This window comes from Haliotis cracherodii, unplaced genomic scaffold (genome assembly GCF_022045235.1).
Source record: "Haliotis cracherodii isolate W230 unplaced genomic scaffold, xgHalCrac1.p SCAF_6, whole genome shotgun sequence".
Classification (NCBI taxonomy): domain Eukaryota; kingdom Metazoa; phylum Mollusca; class Gastropoda; order Lepetellida; family Haliotidae; genus Haliotis; species Haliotis cracherodii.
The window spans coordinates 28,757,561-28,780,567 of NW_027266319.1; the positions used below are offsets into that span (position 1 = coordinate 28,757,561).

The 23,007-nt window shown below is 38.3% G+C and overlaps 2 protein-coding genes across 2 annotated transcripts in view; one reads left to right on the plus strand and one right to left on the minus strand.

Annotated features, from left to right (window-relative positions):
• Positions 1-7,942, minus strand: part of LOC139444869 (5-aminolevulinate synthase-like) — a 46,783-nt gene extending 38,841 nt beyond the window's left edge. Inside the window, exon 1 of the mRNA XM_071225865.1 lies at positions 7,854-7,942. The gene's annotated coding sequence lies outside the window, so the exon portion shown is untranslated. The remainder of the gene's footprint in view (positions 1-7,853) is intronic.
• A 668-nt stretch (positions 7,943-8,610) lies between these two features.
• The window catches only part of LOC139444871 (laminin subunit beta-1-like), a 76,357-nt gene continuing 61,960 nt past the window's right edge, over positions 8,611-23,007 (plus strand). The window contains exons 1-2 of the mRNA XM_071225866.1: positions 8,611-8,662; positions 8,967-9,177. Of these exons, the coding sequence (XP_071081967.1) occupies positions 9,129-9,177 (49 nt within the window). The 5' untranslated portion in view covers positions 8,611-8,662; positions 8,967-9,128. The remainder of the gene's footprint in view (positions 8,663-8,966; positions 9,178-23,007) is intronic.

Below are 23,007 nucleotides of genomic sequence, written 5' to 3' on the forward strand. Positions count from 1 at the left end.
GATTGGTTTGTCATATTTTCGCACATAACATTCATCGATAGGGTGACAAGTTTTCTTGCAGGTTACGGAAAGGGGCGAGTGGTAACGAATGATACATTCCAAAGTTCAGTTGCTTCAACCGGGTAATTTCAGAGAGGTTTACAGAGGTCAATGTGTTTTCTGTGAGAATCTGACCGCCTCCGTGGTCTAGTGGTAGAGAGTCAGCCCAGAGAGCGGAAGGTCCGGGGTTTGATCCCTGAACCGCATCATACCAAAAGACATGAAAAGATGGTACTTGTTGTCACCCTGTCTGGCACTCGGCATTAAGGGGCTAAAACAAGGACTGGCAGGCGCGGGGTCAGTATACTGCGTCTGAGTGGGGTATTCATGTCAAACTGTAGCATGGTATCTCAGTGAGCTGGCACAATAAATCGCCATCAGTCCAGACAAATACTCACGCACGCACATCTTAAAGCCCCATCCTGACCATAAATAGCAAACTAGGAGGCGGTGTTTCAGTTTCAAACATCAACACAACATAAACACAACGAAATCACAACTTAAAACGTAAACACTCGAGCTTCTACCAAAATCAAAGCCAGATGACAGCAAGGTGCACCATGACTTTCACAAATGTAAACCAGAGTCTTCAAGATGACAAGGCAACACCTTATCAACTAACCATGATAGGCCTCACCCAAAACATGGTTTAATCTTGCACACAACACTGCAATAAGCTCTGCGAAACATGATAAAATTCATCCCTACCTTATTGAGTCGGATAAACCACACACAACAGGTACAATATATACTAATGTACTTTCATGACACAATGGTGGATTGTCGTCAGCCAATCCCTTGCTGATAAGACCTGATTACCTACACGGTGTTACTGCCTGTGCGCTTGTTAATCAGTCATTTCTCATAACTCACCTTGAACGCTGGCTTATTAATCCTAACCCAATTGATACACAGCTGTTGTTCTAGATATGTATGTACAGAGGTATAATATTCAATATTTTCCTTTGAAAGTGGTATTTGATATACAATACTGCTACTGTAGCACCTGTGCTTGTTATAATCGATATGTGTCATCCACATTTTTTTTTTGATTGATGTTTTGAATTTTGTTCTTATGAATAAATGCTATCTTACTCCATAGTCAGCAATATTCAAACTATATCTTGTCTTGTTTATTGCTTTACACTGCAATATTCTAGCTATATTATGGTGGTTTGTTTTTGTTGTTTAATGCTGACTCAGCAATATTCCAGTTATATGACGGTGGTCTGTAAATAATTAAATCTGGACCAGACAATCCAGTGATTGACATCATGAGCATCGATTCACGCAATTGGGATACAATGACCATATAATTTTATGGTATCCGATGATACCGACTACATCATGAGCAAGTGTTTATGAATCACTATCAAATAGTGATGAGACCAGGTGTCCGCGAAAAGGTGAGCGTATCCTGCCCCACCAGTGGCATCCATCACAAACACATGCAAAGGCAAGTCAATTGTTCAACTGAAAAAACACAGGAACATGGGGTAAAAGTCAAAATGGGGAATTGCATCAGACATCATTTTGGTCACTGATGAGTCAAATTCGGAAATGTCCTCAACATCTCTACAATAAAACTTTTTAAAGCTTTACCGAGGTCTTGAATGTTGTAACCTTGATCAAACACCTTATGAGCAGGAGTCGTATGACACACATTGAAATCTTGGTAGAAAGAGCATGCTCGATTGTATCTCAGAAATTGTGAAATGTAGACACCATAGGCTGGAGCTACAGGAATATTGCTTGACAAAGGAAAGCTGACAATGGGAAATTGAAGTCCTCCCTCTTGTCATACGGGGTGGTCGGGTAGCCTAGTGGTTAAAGCGTTCGCTCGTCACGCCGAAGACCCGGGTTCGATTCCCAACATGGGTATATTGTGTGAAGCCTATTTCTGGTGTCCCCCGCCGTGATATTGCTGGAATATTGCTAAAAGCGGCGTAAAACAATACTCACTCACTCACTCACGTCTAACAGTCTTGTGGAGAGTGTCTTGGCTAACAAATGGAAATGCACAAGTATAACTAAAATATGTACACCTCGAAATTAATTAAGCACGACCAAAATTGAAATGACACAGAATGATAAGTTTTGAAAATGAAAAAGTAGTATCCATACATTAGACATTATGGCCCTTTTCCCACACCAGACCAACACCACTGTCAACGAGATTGATGTTGCACTTGCTGCATGTGAAGCACAATACCCATAAAATGTTAAAAACACATATTGGTTGTGAACAATGCAGGTATATATTTATCAAGGCAGACCTCACAGATCACAATTTTTGAATATATTATTCATGATAAATAATAATTTCAGATACAGTTTGATCCGAACATTGCATCGAAATTCTTTGAAGTTGTAACATTGCATATTTTTTGCCTGAATCACTGGTAGATTGTTGCAAGAACGTGTGCACAGCTGATTGATATTTCTGGCTTAATTTACGAGAAAATACTTACGGTAATCTTAATCTCTGCATATAAAACAATGCCTTGGAGAGCAAGAAATACAATTTAAATGTTTTTTGTTCTGAATGCTTACGTAAGAATGCCACTGAGACACTGCCTTGGCCAGCAGTGTCCAGATCTGAACCCATTACCAGTCCCACATTTACGTGAACTTGTTGCTGCTTTGCATGCGGAATGGGCCCGTGAAGATCCGGGGTAGAATAGGTCTTCAGCAACCCATGCTTACCCTTAAGAGGAGACTATGCTTGTCGTAAGAGGCGACTAACTGGATCGGGAGGTCAGACTCACTGACTCTGTTGATGCATGTCATCGTATCCCAATAGCGTGGATCGATTCTCATGATGTCCATCACTGGATTGTCTGGTCCAGACTTGAATAATTACAGACCGCCGTCATAAAGCTGGAATATTGCTGAGAGCTGTGTTAAACAACAAACAAACAAACAAACAAACAAAGCATGCGGAATGGGCTAGAATGCCCAAACATCAAGTGCAACATCTAATTCATGGAATGAAGAGGCATCTGGCGGCAGTCGTTCGTGTACAGGGTGGTTACACAAAGTATCGGCGAGAACTGTTTCTGTTGCATCTACTGATATTTTCTTGGATTCCTTCAATACAAACTGGGTTAAAGCAGCTCAGTATTTATTGTGAGACAATAGTAATTTCCACTTTGTTTTTGGTGAACATAACATCTTTCTTAAAAATGCCAACTGTTACAATTAAATGTCGCTGTTCCATTTCAACCCCTTGTTTTCTTCATTGAATACTGTGAGCTCAAATGCTTTTTGCACTAGGCCACAAGTAAATTGACTCATGCATGAAAATATGGGTGGTGCTTCATTTATTTCCAGGTGAATATACCTTAAGTATTAAGTAGTTGTGTTGGGTTTAGGACACATTTCTTCTATGAATAACAGACATACGTCCGCCTGGAGAGAGGAAGGTCCAGGGTTCAATCCCTGGCCCAAAAGACGTTAAAAGATGGTACTTGTTGTTACCCTGTCTGGAGCTCAGCATTAACGGTCTAAAGCAAGGACTATCGGCTCAGAGTCAGTATACTGTGTCTGAGTGGGATATTCATGTTATACTGCGGCATGGTATCTAAGTGGACTAGCACTATAAGTCGGCATCAGTCCGTACTAGTACAAGGAGAAACACACACATACATGCATGAATGTCGCTATACAAGTGCAATAAACACCATTTCACCTCACCTCACCTCACCTCACCTCACCTCACATAGCGAATGCATTCCATTTGGATAATGTGACATAGATTAAGTTCCACAAAAAACTGATATCGCCACTGTATTGTTGTACATCATTGTTGCATAGACTTAATCATTTGTCGCCTGCCTCGTTTTGTATTACCGCAATTCATTTTTTCCAGATATATATTTTCCATGCTACTGTATATGCATAATTTGTATAAAGTATATTCAATACTGAGTATATTCACAACAATAATGTGTCTAACTTAAGCCATGTAACACGTACAGCTTGGAATGTAAAGACTACGGAATTCAAAACAACACCAAGGAGTAATATGTCTCGTGGAAGCGGCAAAGTGACAAGTTATAATAACCGCAGGGTTTTACCTTGACATACAGGGGACCCTCATTAATCAATTTTTACAGGGTCCTTGCAGGTAATATGAGGGTCCTGTAGAGTTATGCAATGTTGTCATGTACTGTATGTTTAGATAATTACATTAGAGCCTGGGATGAATCAGTGATGATGTGGATGAGCAATTGTCCCTTTCGCTGAGAAAAATATTTACTTGTGGCATAAATGAATACTATCACTATGCATCACTATACTATCACTATACTATTACTATGTATGTTGTGTTCCAGACACATTTCTTGACCTCAATTAATCCTGGAACCTTTATCGCTGGCTGCCTGAAAAACATACGATACACGGCAAAGGTAGTGCGCAATAGAGATCGGGTAAGGGAGATAATCACTCACTCCCAGTGATACAGCTTCAACAAGATACGATGTAAAGCATTGCAAGGTCAGTGCGTGAAAAAGCTCTATACTGTGCCCATTGCTAAAGGAGAAAATCGCTCAATGCGCAATAGTTCTTACAAAATCTAGACCGCTTAACTTCAGGGAAAGGAGATACATTTCCCCTAAACATTTTTAGCTCTTTTAAAAACCAAATGAACAAATTGCATGGATTATCTACATTGACACATGACTTGACACAGAATGTGACAGAATGTTAACACATGTCCAGATTAAGTCACTCTCATTTCATTTTTTTAGAGAAACCAAAATGGTGCTCTTCTTCAGTTAAAATTAAACTAACCCTTATACTTCCCGCCTTCAGGACGTGGAAGAATAGCATTTTTAAGACTTAAGGAGCAACTTGAATGATTTGTTAGATTTTGGTGTGATAACTATGAATAGAGTGCACTCTTAATAGACCGCAAAACCAAACCAAAACAAATTTACATTAATCCTCATTACAATTTACATAATTTAATTACAATCTTCCAAAAACATAAGATTTGGGATAAAAGAGAAAGGAATGTTTTGCAAATATTATGTAACTTACATTACAACCAATATAATAAAGTGACTTTACAAAATGATGTTGGTTTGTTTTATAAGCGCATAATCTAAGAATCTTAACAAATGAAAGAGTTTTTTCATTTAAAATGAAATAATAATAATAAAAAAATGTTACTAATTAGTATACAGTTAGACCCTACTCATTAAACACCATCTCCAATTAAGGATTGACTGTGTATTGTTTTCGGTTTATTGAGGTATGAATCGAAAAACCGATGTGCAAACTGTATGAATCCACGTAGCCGAAGACATGAAAGTTGAACCGAGGCGAGCGAACCTTTGGTTTCAAAGGGTAGTTTGGACAATGAATATGCATGAAAGTCGCTAAATGTCCTGTGCATGACGATACACGTGAACAGAAAGGGAATTCCCTTGACTGTAATGTTGAGATTGCAAGTAAAAAAATAGTCCGCCTCGGTGGGCGTGGCTTCACTTTTTACATTCATTGGGAAATGAATGCAATAACACGTGACCAATTCAGCTAATCAGAATGCAGGAATTTCAATGAACACAACAAAAATTTCATTATTAATATATACGCTAGTCACAGGACGGACACAGACAGTGGATGCCAAAACGAAACAAGTGTTCAATGCAATGGGACCATTACATGCTCAAAGATACCCTTGCCATCATACCAGACATATCAATTTGAACAAAATTGGATAAATATTGATTATATAATTATATTATACATTTTTATAGCTAAAATGGATAGAATTATCATAAAAACGCCAACATGTTATCAGAAATAAGCGGGCCACTGTAACTTGATAATGCCCTCATATTACTTGACGACGGGCCATTATCACGCCTGTTGTTAGGTGACGTCATAGGATAGGGATAGGTGACGTAACGTTCAATAGTGACGTCATCTGGTTTATTCTATGACGTTTCCATATTTGTAAAAGTGGGTCAGTGACATTCGTGTTGATTGCAGTAAATGTTTCAAAATCGACATTGTTGTTTCTTTTTATTTGATAACAAATTCCATCCATTTTAGCTATAATAACGGTAACGCCTTCGTCGGGCAGTTAATGGAAGACCTCGGGCTTCTGCAAATGATAATGCCCTGAAAAATAGCGTTACCCTTATAGTATACTGCAATTTTAACCATTCAGAGGCCTCCATTCCATTACCACGGTAACTAAAGTTCTCTGAACCTATGGCATTGTGATCAGGGTTCCATAACACAGGGCTGGAACGAGTCTCTACTACCCAACCCTACCCCGGGTACCACCTGTAGTTGTCAGATGTCTCAAAATGTCAGATCGGGGACATTTTTAGCATAACCCTGACAAAACATATTTAGATACATGTATTAAATAATCTGGTCATTCATACACTGAAGTTGAATTAAGTTATATCTTTATTCAACCACATGAAAATTCAGAAGGAATGGGTGCAGAGTCAGAAAGAAATGCGAACATTAGTGACTTGTAGTGTAACCATAGAGTTCTAGATATTTTTTGTTATTAAACAATATATCATGTGACTAACCATAGGTCCGGGTAGTCCTGTGGGTACCCGGGTACTACTCAGTACCCACCCGACCCAGGTACCCGAGTAACCCGTCCCAGCCCTAGTATACATATAAAATGGGACAGTATCTACATTTCAACCAGCCAGAGGTATTAGAATAGTAACAGAAATGAGGTTACCTTGTAGAGTATCGTGACATACAACTTTGTAATACAGTAAGATTTGATAACCCCTTATACAAAACCTGCATACAGCTACCAGCTCAGGTCGTTGTAAAGAAGGAACCAAAATTGATTATACGCTTGCACAGCTAGACAAAGTAATGATCAACTTTACTTGCGAAGTTTCATGACTGTTCGAAAAAACTTTATGTGAAGTCGAAATAGATCATCAACAATCCAGGCTTGCTGTAACAGGTGACAAAATAGAGACATGGTTGATATCACGTTGTCATACTCTGACAGTAGGGGCGATGTTATCAATCACTGGATTGTCTGCTCCAGACTTAAATATTACAGGTCGCCATTTAATATATAATAAAAAAAACAAATTTGATCATGTTTGTTGACTACATTTTGAACAAGGGTAAGGATTTTAGTAGTGCTTCAAATATGTTTGACATCTGATCTTATAAAACATCCATAAAATCATGACATTTAAGGTATGTACACAGTCAATAACAAACATACCAACAAAGGAAAGATCACAAGTGGCATGACACCATCTATCTCCATCATGAAATCCTATTCTTTTGATGCTTCTTATTCATGAACAATTTGTAAAAATAAGTGAAATTGGTAAATTCTGGATCTGTATTTCCAAGAAAGCTTGAAAATACTTTATTTTTTAAATTTCTCTACGTGCTCCTGCAGTACAGAAGAATTATTTCAACTTACACTTCGTTGTCATCTGTATCAGTGTAAGTCGATCTTATCTGCTGGTTTTATTACTTAAAAATCAATATTCCCCAATATTTTATAGTTTCGTTTTCTTTCGTGACACCACGAGGCTAGTAATGGTGGCGCAGATGTCCGTCTAGTGTCAGACATTTCAACAGTTTGATACACACATCAGTCACGACCATGTAACCGACATGCCGCCGCCACTATTGGCAGCGATCAGCAATAGACGATCAATGTCAATCAATGAGATATCAGTTTTTCAGAAACTTCACTTTTCTAACGCCACTGAAGTTTGTCATGTATCCATTAATGTGATGCACTAGCTACCTTGGTACAATACTAACTAATCAGACAATAAATGTCTTACCAGGAGATGATGAGAATGAAATGACAGGCTATATGTTCCTCAGCATCCTACCCGTCAATCGGCACGTCTCTCGGCATCAGAGGTCATTTGTTTACGTCAGATAAGAGTTAGCTCCCTTATACCGATTCTCATTCCGCATATCAGCACTGACAATGTAATGATGAGGAATCAATTATACAACAAAAGATGTTAATTTATCATGTTTAATAAGACGCATGCTAATACTTCTTATAGCCGAACAGAATATTCGACGATGTGCCGACTGCCGATTACGGAAATGACGACCCGGTTCACTGACCTCTTGAAATATTGACCTTGTTGACCTGTAACCTTTGACCTTCTGTCGATCAAAGAGTGTGGCATCTTCTGTCATCGAAAACGTGTTAATGATTAGTCTTTATTAATACAGTTTAAAATTTCCATCATTTGTATTTGAGGAAATAGAAAGAAGAATCGATGTGATAGTTGTTCATACGCGCCAGAAGTTCAACCATGGATTCCCCTTTCACAAACTTTTCTTCCACATGATTGGCTGTTGCGGTAAGAAAACTTGCTCCCTCCGTAATAATGTGTGCAATCTAATATCGTTTATATTTATATGTTTTCTATACTTAATCCCAATTTTTCAGCATGGGATGTTCCACAGAAATGTATTCAGTGTAATACTTAAAAGAAATATCGCAATATAGAACCAGGTTTAATAGACATGAACACAGAAAAGTTTAGGAATTTGTGAAGGAGCTCACTTCCGGTAGCCTTTCCGTTTACCTCCCGCCAAGAATGGTGTATGGTCTGTGTTGACATCTCCTGTAAGTATTCCACAATGCGTGATCTTTAGACGTTGTGTAAGTAAACACCGTGGGGTTTAAGTGCAAAATCATATCTTATCTTGTTTACTAGTTTCACGGTCTTAATAGATAATACGTTTGTAGTGTTTTTGTCATCTCGAGGTACTTTTTACAGAAGTTGCAAACTTGCCACTTTCAGGGGCCTAGTTTCCCAGTCAGTCCCCGTACCCGTGCGTCTGTCTGCCAATGCACTCGGCACTTCTCAGAAGTGCTTCTGTAGGACTAATGAAACACGGCTTTATTGTGACATATCATTATCTTGCAGGTGAAATCTAGTCGGATACGATGGTGGGGATTTAAAGACAGTCCCCAAACCGGCTTCAGAAGCGAGACACATCCAAGTGACTCACAGGATACGTTTTGATATATACATATATATATTTATGGATGGACGGCCGCTAGTGTGACATACTTCTATACTGCCAACATGGAGTTTTCTCTCTTCTACGTCACACTATGTTGTATAGTTTTAAAAGGTAAGTCTTTCCATTACCGAAGCACAGTTTCTAGAACTTTTGACATGACCGGTCCACTTGTTGGAGGCATAGGCAGCTTTCTTTATGTGCCAAGTGACCCAGTTCTGGGAAGGCTCAACTTTCATTCACTGAAAACTAATTAGGAATAAATCTGGTGCCGTTGTTTAAATACATTGTATAAGATTTTTGAATGTTCATGTATTATCTAATTGTTATAATTAGATTCTCTTCTCTGATTAAGCTCTTACTAACTGCAGAATTATGACATCAAAATAGAGTGATTCGTTAACCATGTCCCATGCAGTTTGTCTTTTAGAAAGTTAAGTGTTACCATTGTAAGTAATTGGTTGACCAGATTTCACTGACTACATGTAGCCTGTCTGACCTTTGTCCACTGCCCAGTGACAGCCTCCTGGAGAAGCTATAGGAGGTGGCTACTGGTGTTGGTTACCATCTTGGTGTAATTTACAAGTGGGCCAGTCTTATGTCTAGAATTCTCTCTTGGTCTAATTTACAACTAGGGCACTTATCAGAGTGTGATCTGACAGCCAGCTGCTGATGCTGGAACCCTGGTTGGTTCCTGGTACACATTGGGTTCTGTGTCTCAGGCAGAGCTGATAAGAATTAACATCATCAGCATTCTGTGAGGTTTCCAATAGATAATGCAGAAAAATTGAATTGTTGGGTGAAATTAAAGGTTTATTACAATATGAATAATTCTATTAAAGTCACAACTAAAAGAAAAGAAAAAATCCCAATTTTGAACAAAATAATTATTTTTTTCACTTGGTTTGGAATCTTAGATAAATCCCTCATTTTTGATGGAATTATAGTAAAAAATTTTAAGCCCAATGACGGTATTTATGAATGAGGCTGTGATTTTCTTTTTATCCAATAAATAATAACAGAGATTCATTCATGGAAAACATGCTTAATAGCCTGAACCAACAATTAGGACATTTGAAGTACAACTTCAATCCATAATTTTCTCAACATGTTTGAATTTTTTTTCCCACTAATTGCCAGTCTTAATGATGAGAACACTGATATCCATGTTATTACTTTAAGTCCTTATCAGTAACATAGCAATGTGGTATCTGCCCCTTAAAACAAAGAAACAAAGCCCATTCAGACTTGGTTGTGGAGAGTCTGAATGATAGCTAGGTCAACTTAACCTTATGAAATTTTTATGTGTAAAAAATCCTGAACACATTGATTTGGGAACTCTTTCAATAAGTTAACAGACTTTCCCCACCTCCTCCGCCCACCTATCATCATCACATTACTCCACAAGCATGTGACAACTCGGCAAAAGGAAGCAATTTCTCCAAGCATGTCAATTGCGAAAAAAAGTTTGAGAAAGAATGCAAACAATGAAACATTATTTATGTCAAATAAATGCTGCCATTTCATCCTGTTTTTGGAGTTCCATACCTCATGTACATGTCAGCTTCTCTTCATATTGAAATTTGTCCTTACTGGTTTGTGCAGTTGCTGATTTCATGAATGGGTGTTGGAAGTTTTCACACACCTCCATTAAATATGATATGATATTTGTACCTGGTGACATTATCACACCACCCTTAAATGCATGGACTGAAATAGAGGCTCGTCTTTCTCCTGGTGGTCTGACATGGTCTGATGACTGGCTAGACGCTAGGTTTTGTCCCCAGTCTCATTTCGCATTGTGTATTGAGAAGCCCATTGAAGAGTACTTAAACATGCGGCAACACTTCCCTGGTCTGGAAGCTGAACATTTTATGAATTGATATCTTCCTGTCAAAAACACTTAAATTACGCCTAATACTATTGTGAAGTAAATTCTATTATTTTTTATTGTCCTTGATGTTTAGCATGGTTGAATATGCAATTTTCTCTGTCAGTAATAAAAGCTATTGTTATTTTAAAGCATTTTAACTCTATTGAGTCTGTATGATGTATGTTAGTTGATTTGTGGATTAGGAGAAAGTGAGGACAGGTTTAAGTTATCTATATCTAGAGTACAGATTCAACGAATGTGTTGTTCTGCGACATTGAAGATGGTAAACTTGATTAAGTCTGTCTCCCAGACCCTAGAGAATAAATAAAAAAGGAGTCCAAATCAAGTCTAGAATTATAGGACAAGTTTAGAATGCCTCAGCTCAAGCTGTAATTAACCATTGTTCTGGGCACCATTTGGATTCTATTTCTTATATTATGTAGATATGTATTTTAAAGAAACATAACTTTTTTTCTGAACTAAATGTTAGTCTTCATGGATTAGGATAGGCTAATATAAATAAGGTCTTTTCTTGAAATGGCATTTTAAAGTTGTCATGGTTGTAGGACATGAGCATTGATGAAGACTTGAAACTTTTATTGTTGTTAACTTTGCTTGTCATTACAACGTTTCAGGGCTGCTTCTTGCCCCCACATCACCTGATCGACTTAAAGGGTTGTTTAAATCTCCTATCTTATATCACATGCACTAAGTGTCACAAATGTGTGTGTAAGTTTTGAACTGTTTCATTCACTATGATCTTTAGTTAACAAACACCTTATGTGTTTTAACATGTAAAACATGTAGTTACATTTCCGAGAACTGTTACAATGTGCAAATTCCTCTGACTGATAACTATGGTATACCATATGTACCATATCTGCCTTAGAAATGCTATTCTTTTTATACCAGTCCAGAGGACCTTATTTCACAAGCAGAACAATTGGGGACAAGGACCCCTTCAGCATAAGTACATGGGGTCATTTTCCACACTTATAGGGCCTCACTCTGAGAGATCCTATGACTATTGACTTTCAACCAATGAAAGGCACTGATATATACATTGAGACATATGAAGCAGCTTTCCAAGTGATACTAAATATGTTTGTGACCGTGACTCCCATAATTATGTAAAACAAACCCATCTAAATGAATGTGCCTGATGTCCCATTGAGCGGAAATATCATGCACCAATCAATCAATTTTTTATCATTCACCAATCAATTTTTTTTGGCAAGAATCATGTAAGGTCGCTGCCTTGGCAGATCACTGCACAAGTCCTCAAAATTTGTTGCAAGTCTGTCTTCAACGAGCCAAAAATCTTTACCACGTACATTTTTATTCAGTTCATTATTGGATATGTACTTGCCCTCACCACAACTTATTAGTATTGGACTAGTGGACAAGCATGAATTTCTTTGGGTCTATGAAGCCATTGTGCATTAACAATCATTGATGTAATGGTTAAATGCAAGCTGTATCGGTTTTCACGATTTGTATAATAATAATTCAGGAAATTGATTTTCATTTACCAAATTTCAACTGAACATTTCCCTACAACTTGTGTGTTGTTTAATGGTTATGTCTTGTTACTGAACATGCTGAAGTTGATCAAATCTGCCAGGTTCAAGGTACTTGGGACATGTGGGATGAGAGTGACTATGCTTTACATTTAGACTAAGTCTACACCATTATGAGATTATAAGCCAGGAAAGTAGCTGGGAGCCTGACCCTGCAAGGATGAGATGGTGTAAGTGGCCATTGTTTCAACCACCTGAATCTATATGCGCCATTCAGTTGGTTTATGGGGGATAAAGTTCAACTACAAAGGGAAATGTCCGATCTTGTGACTATTTGCATACTCTGCATTATGATAATTAGAACCCTCAATACATGAGCTATAGAGTCAGTGTATTACCATGTTAACAGATGTGGTAAATACATTTCCAGATGTTCATGTACACTGTACCATGTGTACCTTCTACTCAAAATGATTAGAAAGTTGTGGAAAGAATGGTAAATTTGCATTGTATTTACCCAATGATAGGAAACCATTTTACGAAATATTTAAATTATTTGGAAAAAATGCCATGCTTGTATTATCCTATTATCTGATTATGTGAAAGAAAGAACTGAACATATTTGTCCACGAAATACGATATACAAGCAATACTTGTAACACAAAGTAAGCTGAGGCCAAATAAACATGATACAGTGTATTTAATGGTTCCCAAACTGCACCATAGGAAACTGAAATTGAGAAAATAAAACAGTATGAATTGTAAAAATTATGATTCTTGTCTTACGGTTCTGAATATTTGTTTCTTGATTTATCTTAAATTTTGACATTTGCAGTATACTCCCTGTTATCTTGTGTATTCACTTCCTACATTCACGGGGGCGGTCGGGTAGCTTTGTGGTTAAAGCGTTCGCTCGTCACGCCGAAGACCCGGGTTCGATTCCCGACATGGGTACAATGTGTGAAGCCCATTTCTGGTGTCCCCCGCCGTGATATTGCTGGAATATTGCTAAAAGCGGCGTAAAACCATACTCACTCACTCACTCCTACATTCACACCCACAGACCAGATGAACTGTTTGATAGGCAGACAATGAAGTTGATGGATGACAAAGTAGACAAACGTTAATGGATAACAACCTCTTTGTTGTACTGTGATAGCGGCTTTGCTGTTGCAGTATTATGAAGAGGTTGTTATCCATCAATTTTCTGTCTACTCTGTCACAGACCAGATGCTTTTTTCTCTGTAAAAATGCCACATGCACTAGGTACAATATTTAAAAGAAACGGCTAGGTGCATAATCTTGTTCTAGTTCACTGGCCACTTGACAAATGTGAAAATATCAATACTCCTTGTACTTATGGGTTGTGTTTGAAGTATTGTGCTATTTCTTTGAAGCAGTCATGGAGATGGAGGCAATAATTTACTTGATATGAGTTGTGTGGATCTTATTCTTGATCATCAGTCCTTATAGTAGATAGTACACACATATGTCAGTCCTTATAGATTGATGGGAGTGTTTATGGGTCAAGTGATCCATTATTCATGGAACTGATGGCCTGGCAAGGAAATATACAAGCGAGTTTCCAAACTGTTGAAAATGGTGTCATAAGATTTTGTTAAAGGGTCAATGACCCCTTGGCCGTGGAAATGTAAAGCACCAAGTCGTGTACCTGGCAATACTTTCTCTGTAACCATGGTTACAAGTTATGATCATTAAATCAATTTTACTAAATTCCAGAGAGTTATTGCTGTATTCCTTTGGTATAAGCTGGATATGGAACATTCCCTGTGCCTCAACAGTTGAACATTCCGTCACCGTGCACTGAAATGGAGTTGACAGCTCAGCTCTTTGTATTTCCTGTAGACAAAACACGGAATTAAAAATGGTTAAGTTTGATAGAGATGCTGTACCATTATGTTGAATCCAAACAATGGCCTGTGACCTGCCTGCTCCCACATACAGTGCAGGTATCTGGGCTACTGAACCAGCCCACAAGCACATACAACTCTGTTTATTTGGATGTATTAGATCAACATTGTGAGATGTAAGCCAATGCTCTCGAACAATAATCCAGCTCTCAACTTTTCCCATGTGCCTGTTCAGAAAAACGCAACTGAGTATGAAACTACATGCTATGTTAGAAACAGGAGTGTAGGGTTTCTTTTCTCAAAGAAACCTAGACTTGCTGCAAGGAGAACTATGGTATTTCCCGGTTGAACTTCAACATGATAGAATGGTAGTCTCTTAGAATGGCAGCATGACAATATTTGAGGGCTACGTTTGCTCCATACATGGTTCATCTTGTGTAGGCTTAATTCATTACAAACAAAATTGATTTTTACACATTAGTATCTTATAACTTATAAATTGCAATAGTGCTATCTCTAGAGTTAACACAACAGTCACTCAGTCGCTCCTTTGCTTCAGGGCGAAATATTAGTAAAAAACAAGTGTTAATGATGTGTTAATTGGATGTGTATTGCAGTAATTGACAACAGCTCACACAAGCTGTTCTAGGTGATGGGGAATTTATATTGTCAGGCTCCCCACAAAGCTCTTTTCTAATGTACAATGACAGTGACTTGCTTCGACTGGGATAAATAAATAATTTAAGTTATTAAATGTAAAGTGTACATTACCAAAAACTGTCACAAAGTGTTGTTACAAACTGTATAAAATTTATCAAATGTAAAGTGTCATTAAATGTTAAGTATAATATTAAAGTATCTATTTAAAGCTGCTTTGCTTTGTTTCTCAGATCTTATCTGGACTATTCCATTTCAAAGTCTGAGGTAACAAGCATAAGGATTAGTGTGCACTCAACCGTTTAAAGTGTTGTTATATGCTGTCTAACTATTGGGACGTCTAACTAATGGGAGGACACCTTCATGATAGGTTAGTGAAATAAGAAATTGGCAAATATATCAGATTTCAAGTTATTGGAATTGATAAGCCTCAAACAGTGCTATGTATTGCCTACCAGTGAAGATCTGGGTTAGAATTTATCTTATGCAACCAATGTTTACCACAAGAGGCGACTAACAGGATCGGGTGGTCAGACTTGGTTGATGCATATGTCATCATATCCCAATTGCATAGATCGATGCTTATGATATAAATCACTGGATTGGCTGGTCCAGACTCGATTATTGACAGACATGTAGTCGGAATATTGCTGAGTGTGGCTCTAAACAACAAACTATATATTGCCAGAGACTCCAGGAAACACAATATGACAATCTCCTTCAAGTTTTAGCAATAGGAGATCCCTGGTCCTTGATTTGCAACACCTGGCTCACCATTGTCACAGTGGAACTGTCATTGAACCCACATATACTACTGATCTTTTGATGGGAATAATCCGATATGTTTTTCTGTTTGAATATACACTTAACACGAGAATCAGTTTTGTGTGGCATGGAAAGATAAAACTTCCCTATCAAAAGGGTAGTGCTTTATGAATTCTCAAGAATGAAACATATTGTGTCATGACTGAGTTGCTCCTCACAAAACTAACATACCCCACTAAATTGGAGGGGCGTTGAAGAGTAGATTCTAGATGTCCATTTGCATAACCTGGGTTTCTGACCTGGTGCGATGAATCCCGACCACCATTGCAGACCGCATCTTTTGTATACTGACTGTTTATTGATGACCCTGCAAGATCTAGAATTGATGACACTCAGGGGGTACACGCCTCCAACCTCGTGCTGGATGATGGAATACAATTCCTGTCTGGACTCTGAAGGGGTTTTGATAAACTTCAAGTCAAACAGTACAGACTGTTGCAGATAAGGAGTCTGTATCATGATCATGATGAAGTGGGGCAAAAACATTCTCTAATAACTTACGACACTTCCTTTCAAATTTTTGAATGAATGAAATGAAAACTTAAACATATATACAGGAGCTTTCAAATCTGTAGTTAAGCTGTGCTTATACATGTTAAGTTGAATATGGATCTTGGGGTTTGGATTCATTATGTCTGATTGTGTAAGCAAATACACTGGTTCAAGAGGAAAGTGCAGGCAAACGTTATGCAGCACCTGTGATTTTTATTTGAAATGGTCCCATTATCTAGATGAATACATGGCAGGTCAATCTCCTCATATCTTGTTATCTTTACCATGAAATAATTGGGTTATTTTCAAAATTAAGATGTAAAAAATTGTACAATTTGCGGGGTTTTTTTTACATTTTTATGTGGCATTTGTTCTCTTGGGAAATAATGCATTAGACACCTTGGAAAACCCTGAGATAACCTTAGAATATGCTTAGGGTTTTGTTCCCAATTAGGAAGGTCATTGTTTTAACAGGAAAAAATAATTAATAACCCATACACCAAGTACACAGTAAAGCAGACAATGCCCCTAGTATCATTCCAGCACTTGTCTCATGTGAGCAGTATTTCATTGCATGTATTTTGTCAAGGAGAACTTGCAGCAAGTCTAGGACAATGTCTTGCACATGAGCTGAGCATGAATGGGCTTGTAGTCCACATGGGATCCCAAAAGTTTCAAGAAATGGAGCAAACATGTACCTCTCAGTGCATCATAATGATAAAGATTTCTACCTCACATTGGTCACTTTATCTATAGTAAGGAAACATGTATCTTAAGTTGCTAGTGTGATTGGATTTTAATCCTGTCAGTCTCAAGCTTGTGCTGAGGGCAATTGTAGTGTGAGAGGTATTTGACTTACAAAACGTCTGTCACAGTGGGGAGCTGTTTCCGGTAATAAAAACTAGAAAACAGAGCATCAGTTTTCCCAGCAACTTGTATCTGAAGCAGGTTGGTGTTGGCAGATACAAGCAGTAGTCATGGCAGTCGGCATCACTTCCATCTCACAAGAATGGGAGCATTCAGTCTTCTTCAAGAATTAAGATGTCAGATATTATTTTTTACAAAATGAAATTAAACTCAAATATCTTTCATAACAGTTTTCAGGAAGACATTTCTTTCAGGACTTAACTGTTAAGTAGAAAATGGTTCTGTAACTTCCTGATAATGAATAGGGAGACAGGTTGGCCAAGCGCCACAACTCGTTCAAAAGAGTCATCTCTCTTGGCTGCCAGGGTCCATTGGTCATGGATTCAAATTATACCTGTGTCCTGATTCTGATGTTTGTCAGTATTACGCCTGTGTTAGTGGCCTTTAACATCTTTGTCACATTCTGGTTCTTACTTTCCTCCACAATAAGGGGCGGTGGTGTAGCCTAGTGGTTAAAGTGTTCGCTCGTCATCCAGTAATATGTTGGTCTGGGGCACCATATTTACTGCAGGAATGATACTTATATCACTGGTGTCTATGAAAGACTCCATGGCGATCAGAATCACCTTTATTACTGCTAAACCAGTGCTAAATGACCCTAAGTATAAATGGAAGACTAGAAGCCAGTCTATGACTCCATGGCGATCCAAAGCACCATGTGTACTGCTGAAGCAGTGCTGATAGCCCTGATTGGATGCTGATAACTAGAAGTGCCCACAACTCAGCCTGCCACTTGTCAAAGAGGATAAATATAGCCTCTGACCCATATCTGTAGAGCAGATACTCTCTAACCCTTGATACACCCTTTACATTGCAAATCTGTTGTAGGGGTCAATGTGGATTATTCTGATAACATAAATCTGCCCAGTGGAACAATTTGAGCATTATGTAATCATGGTATTAACAGCCGTTATGCTTATGTGATTAGACCACAAAGAGATTGTGAGAAATATTGCTTATCAAGCATTCTTTGAGCGGTTAGTAACATTTGGCGTGTGTGATTGGAATATGCGAGACTGTGAGGAGCATGCCCAGATAAGTCATCCTGGGGGTTGAATGTTTGATAAGGGTGGCCTGTGGCTAAATAGGGATGACTCATTATCCTAGCCTTGACGTCATTTTTGTTTTGAAAATTTAAGTACTGATAAGATAAACATTGTGTCCTGTTTGTGCGATAGTAGTTTAGTGTTAACTTTAGAATAGAGTAGAATATACTGTATTTGACGTAATAAACACACTGCCCTAATAAGCGCCTACTGCGATACTTGCAAATATATTAGCGAGTGAATGATCCCAATTAGCACCCCATCCGATTGATCAACGTACACTTATTTATTCGTGTAAAATACACACTCGTGTGTTATATGCACCCTTAATTATTGGCAATTAAATTCTGGAAAATATATCTGTCGTGTATAATAGGCACACTTTTCTTTTGTATCGTTTCAGGCTGTCAGCATAAAACACAAAATTAACATTCTTTCCACTGTTTTTTTTTTTCTCAACAAAATTATATTCTTAAAAGTACCCCCTGTTTCTAATATTGAGAAACTGCCTCAAATAGGGTAGTGTACAAAAAGCCTTTTAGGGACAGGGAAAACATCGTTCAGGCATTTATGTAACTGTGGAGGTTTCATGGCTAGTGTCGTATTACCATTTCCATTGAGATTTTATGAGAATTGTAGAAATTATTAAAAGAGTTTGTGGTACTAATTTAACAAAATGACTTTTCAGAATTAATGTATTTGCTAAGTGAGAGCAAGATAAATAGATAAATGAATGGGAAAAAATAAATAAAATCAGTATGCACCCATGTCACATGAAATCTCACAAGAGATAACACTATGTTAAGTGTACACTGTGTACAGTGTACACTGCATGTTGTGACACACAAGTAACATCTGTCTCTATCCATACTTTTTGACTAGCTGTGGCAAAGAAATATGGTCATCTTTGTTGAAAATTACATTGAGCAGCTTGCAATGTCAGCAGGATCTGCTAGACTGAGTTAACAGTGTTTAGCAACATAACACTTCCACAATGGTGTCTGTATTATGTAAGCTAGTGTCAGTTATGTCAGCAATGATATAGGGTGTGAAAAAATCACTTTTGTTAACCAGCTTATGTTGAAACCATATGAATCCCACTCACTGAAAGTGGTAAATGTGTGAGACCTGCATCACTCCGGGCTTGCCTCCTACTTAAGCTGACATGTCATGATATGATGGGAATACTGTTCAAAGTGGCATTAAACCAAACTCACTCATGAAACTCCACCCACAAACTCACGCACTCAGGATGGACCAAGCACCTGTTGACCATGTGTGTATACTGACCTCACCATGCCTCTCTCCCCTACTGGCAGGGTTAGCCACCTGTTGTGTGTGCAAGTGACAACTTCATCTAGTCATACAGTACATGCCACCAACTACAATTGATTTACCAGTCAAAGCTGTCTACCAGTGTGTGCTTGGATGGTACACTAAACACTGCAGGTGTTTTGTTTAATTTTAGTAAAACAATTCTATCAATCATTCAATGACTACAGTGTCCTTCCCTCTGCATCAGTGAAGGCAAGCGTACCACCCAGTCACATTGTGACCCTGGGCCATTATTGGTTCCTGGAATCCTACTCTGCCCCAGAATCCCCATTGTGGAAACGGCCGCCAGGTGCATTAACTGATGAAATAGTTCACAAAAATAGTAACCAATAATGGTATTTCAATGCACAATGCAGAAACGGTATGTTTCTCATAGGACTGTTAAAGACCTGGCCCATGAGGCACACAAGAAATACTTGTGTTTCAGGTAACCTGTTTCCCTTGCACCACAACTGCTAAAAGCTGGCAAGAAGCTCATATTTTACACAGAGGAAAAATAGATGTTACATGGTACAATTGCTACAAAGTCAAGAAACATTGCAATTAACCTTGCCGTCTCTAAACAAACCCCCCAAAAAGAAAAAAATATTTTAAAAAATACCAACCCATATTTGGTGAGTCCACATTGCCTAAAAGATACAAGATACAAAATTTTATTGCGCAAACATTCCAAGGAGAAACAGTGATAATATTCTATAAACTCTATAAACAGATACACAAGAAGTCAGGATAACAACAAAGTATCAATACAAAATATTACGTTATGACCTTGTGTTGTCTATAATTAAGTACTTCAGATTCATTTGAAGGTGTACACATCATGTACATGACAGCAGATTACTTCTGTGTTACCTGGTTCATTATGTGAAAAAAGAAGACTAAATATTTCTGTGATGTCAGGCTTTCAAAATAATTATTGTTTAAGGAAAGGGAATTAAACAGGGAGTGCCTTACATCTGAATAGTTATTACAAGACGTCAGATAGTGTTCTTCATCTCCAAGGACTGAGCAGAGAGGTTGATAATAGTTTGTTTTTGCCTACCAGCACCAGCACCAGCACCAGCACCAGCACCAGCACCAGCACCTCCCCCCACCCCGGGCTGGGTCTCGCCTCACACCCTTCCGTTCCCACACTACAGGCTGAACATCCCCTCTGTGTAGTTTGTCAGTGGAGCATGCATGGCACAGTTTCCTGTGGCAAATCAGGTCCACGTGGCTTTCAGAAGAAACCCTGAGATGTTGTAACACCCTTTCACAGCTGATGAAACTTCAGTGAAGAAACAAGAAGTACACAAGTACTGGACATGACACAATTGGAATATATTTTCGTATGTGAACATTCACAGGACTTTTAACAGTACATTTGGCAAAAAAATAATGCCTGTATTATTGCTCAATGAAGAATTGGATTAAGAATGCTCATGGGGATTTGTTTTGTTTTGTTTTTTGTTCATAAATTGATACAAATAAAGATGAATAAAGGTTTCTGCTTGGAAAAAAAAAGAAACTTGAATCATCACCCAGACACACAATCCTTTTGTTCAACGGAGACTGTGATAATAAACATAAAAAAAATCTTTGCTCACATCTTGAAACATTTAGGCATTGTGCAGTGCATGTCAATGTCATTAAAAGCAGAAAGAGTCAGTTTTGATGGGGGACCCTTGAGAAGGGCTGATGTATAATGAGTGTGGCTAAATCTAGTGTTTGCACATGTCATGTTGAGGTCAGTGAGTGCACTGTGGCCATGTCAGAGAGGGGCACCTGCACGAGATTAATGTACAGGCAGGGAGATTCCGCACATCAGTCAGGGTGGCCTCTTTGGGATGTGGATTTTCAATTCCTACTGCAGGACCCGGTTTTTCGCGTGCGTGGGCAAAGTCAATGAAGCGCGTGTAAAAGGACTTTGAATATCCTGTGTATTGGTGTCACTTCACCTTTAGCGCTTGGTTGATTCCCGGCCTTCATTACCACCAGGAGGCTCGTTTAGCTGTCCGCGGCCTGTGCGGTTAGCGGGTGAATGTGAATACATGGAAAGACGTGTGTGTACTTGGATGTGTGTGATTTAAAATTGACGTGTTGCACTATCAGGATTGTTTGAAAATTATTACGTGAACTTCACGAGTTTAGTGGTTTATCTATTCATCATAGCACACAATGAATGGTCTACGATTCAATATGACATTCAGATGATGTTGAGAGTTCACACAATGTGTGTGGGTATTTCCTATATCAATTACCCGTATTTTCTTGAGTATGGTGCGCACCCCCCTCTAGGGCATTCAGTATTTTGGGGGGAAAAATCGAATGCTAAGTGCAGAAAAAAATTACACCGTAGATCTACCCCTTCAGCGAATTCCGGTAAACGAACGGGTGATGAAAAACTTGGTCAGTACAAATTCGAAATTTGAGATAAAAAATCACCAGACATGTTTATTTACCGTTTAAATTGGATTTTGTGTTCTGCCAGGCGTTGTTTTACATCCAGGGATTAAGATTACCTTGTGTATTTTCTCGTAAACTAAGCCGGACACAGCAATCAGCTGTACACACGTATTCTTGGAATCTACCGGTGATTCGGTCAAGACACACCCAATGATATATAACTTTACAGTATTTTAATGCAAGGATCGGCAAAAATTGTATCTGAAACTATTTTTTATCAGGAATAATATATCCCAATATCTTGTTAATTTAGTTGCGGCTTTTACTAAACATATTTTAAATAATAATATCCCTTAGCGAAGCAGCTGATCGCTATTGCCGGGTAATTCTTTTTCACATGGAACCAGTCTGACCAGTCACCGTCAAGGCTCTCGCGCACGTGATCGCGAGAACTACGTGTTGACATAGAATCGTCAAACTGTAACAAATATGACTTTTAACGGGTCAAAGTATGGCATTTATGATATATGTATCCATTCTCTGTGAATTAATGTTCGTTTCAAGGCGTCAATAGCGGTAATCTGACCGTGGTTGCTGTTAATAAAGGTGAGTTGCGCGATCTTCCGCTCGCTTCTCACGCGATTTCGCCGAAATTAATTAAAACAATATTAAAAGGAATTTTGAATCAAATTAATGAAATAAGTTACATGCATAAGTCCAGATATACAAAAAAACAACACTTTTTATAGCCAGACAGTGTTATTACATGATTAATTTTCGTACTTCAGTATGGATTTGTTGACATGGTATTTCCGGTGTTACGTGCTCACGGCAATATCTTTCCATGGGGAAAAAATTTATAAAAACTCATTATTTCGTGTACAGTGCGCACCCTCTTCTACACAGCTGTGTTTTTTTGACAAATATTTCTCACTATACTCAAGAAAATACGGTAGCAGCTGATTAGTTATTTCATCCACGTCATGGAACAGTTAAGGCATATCTTTTTGATC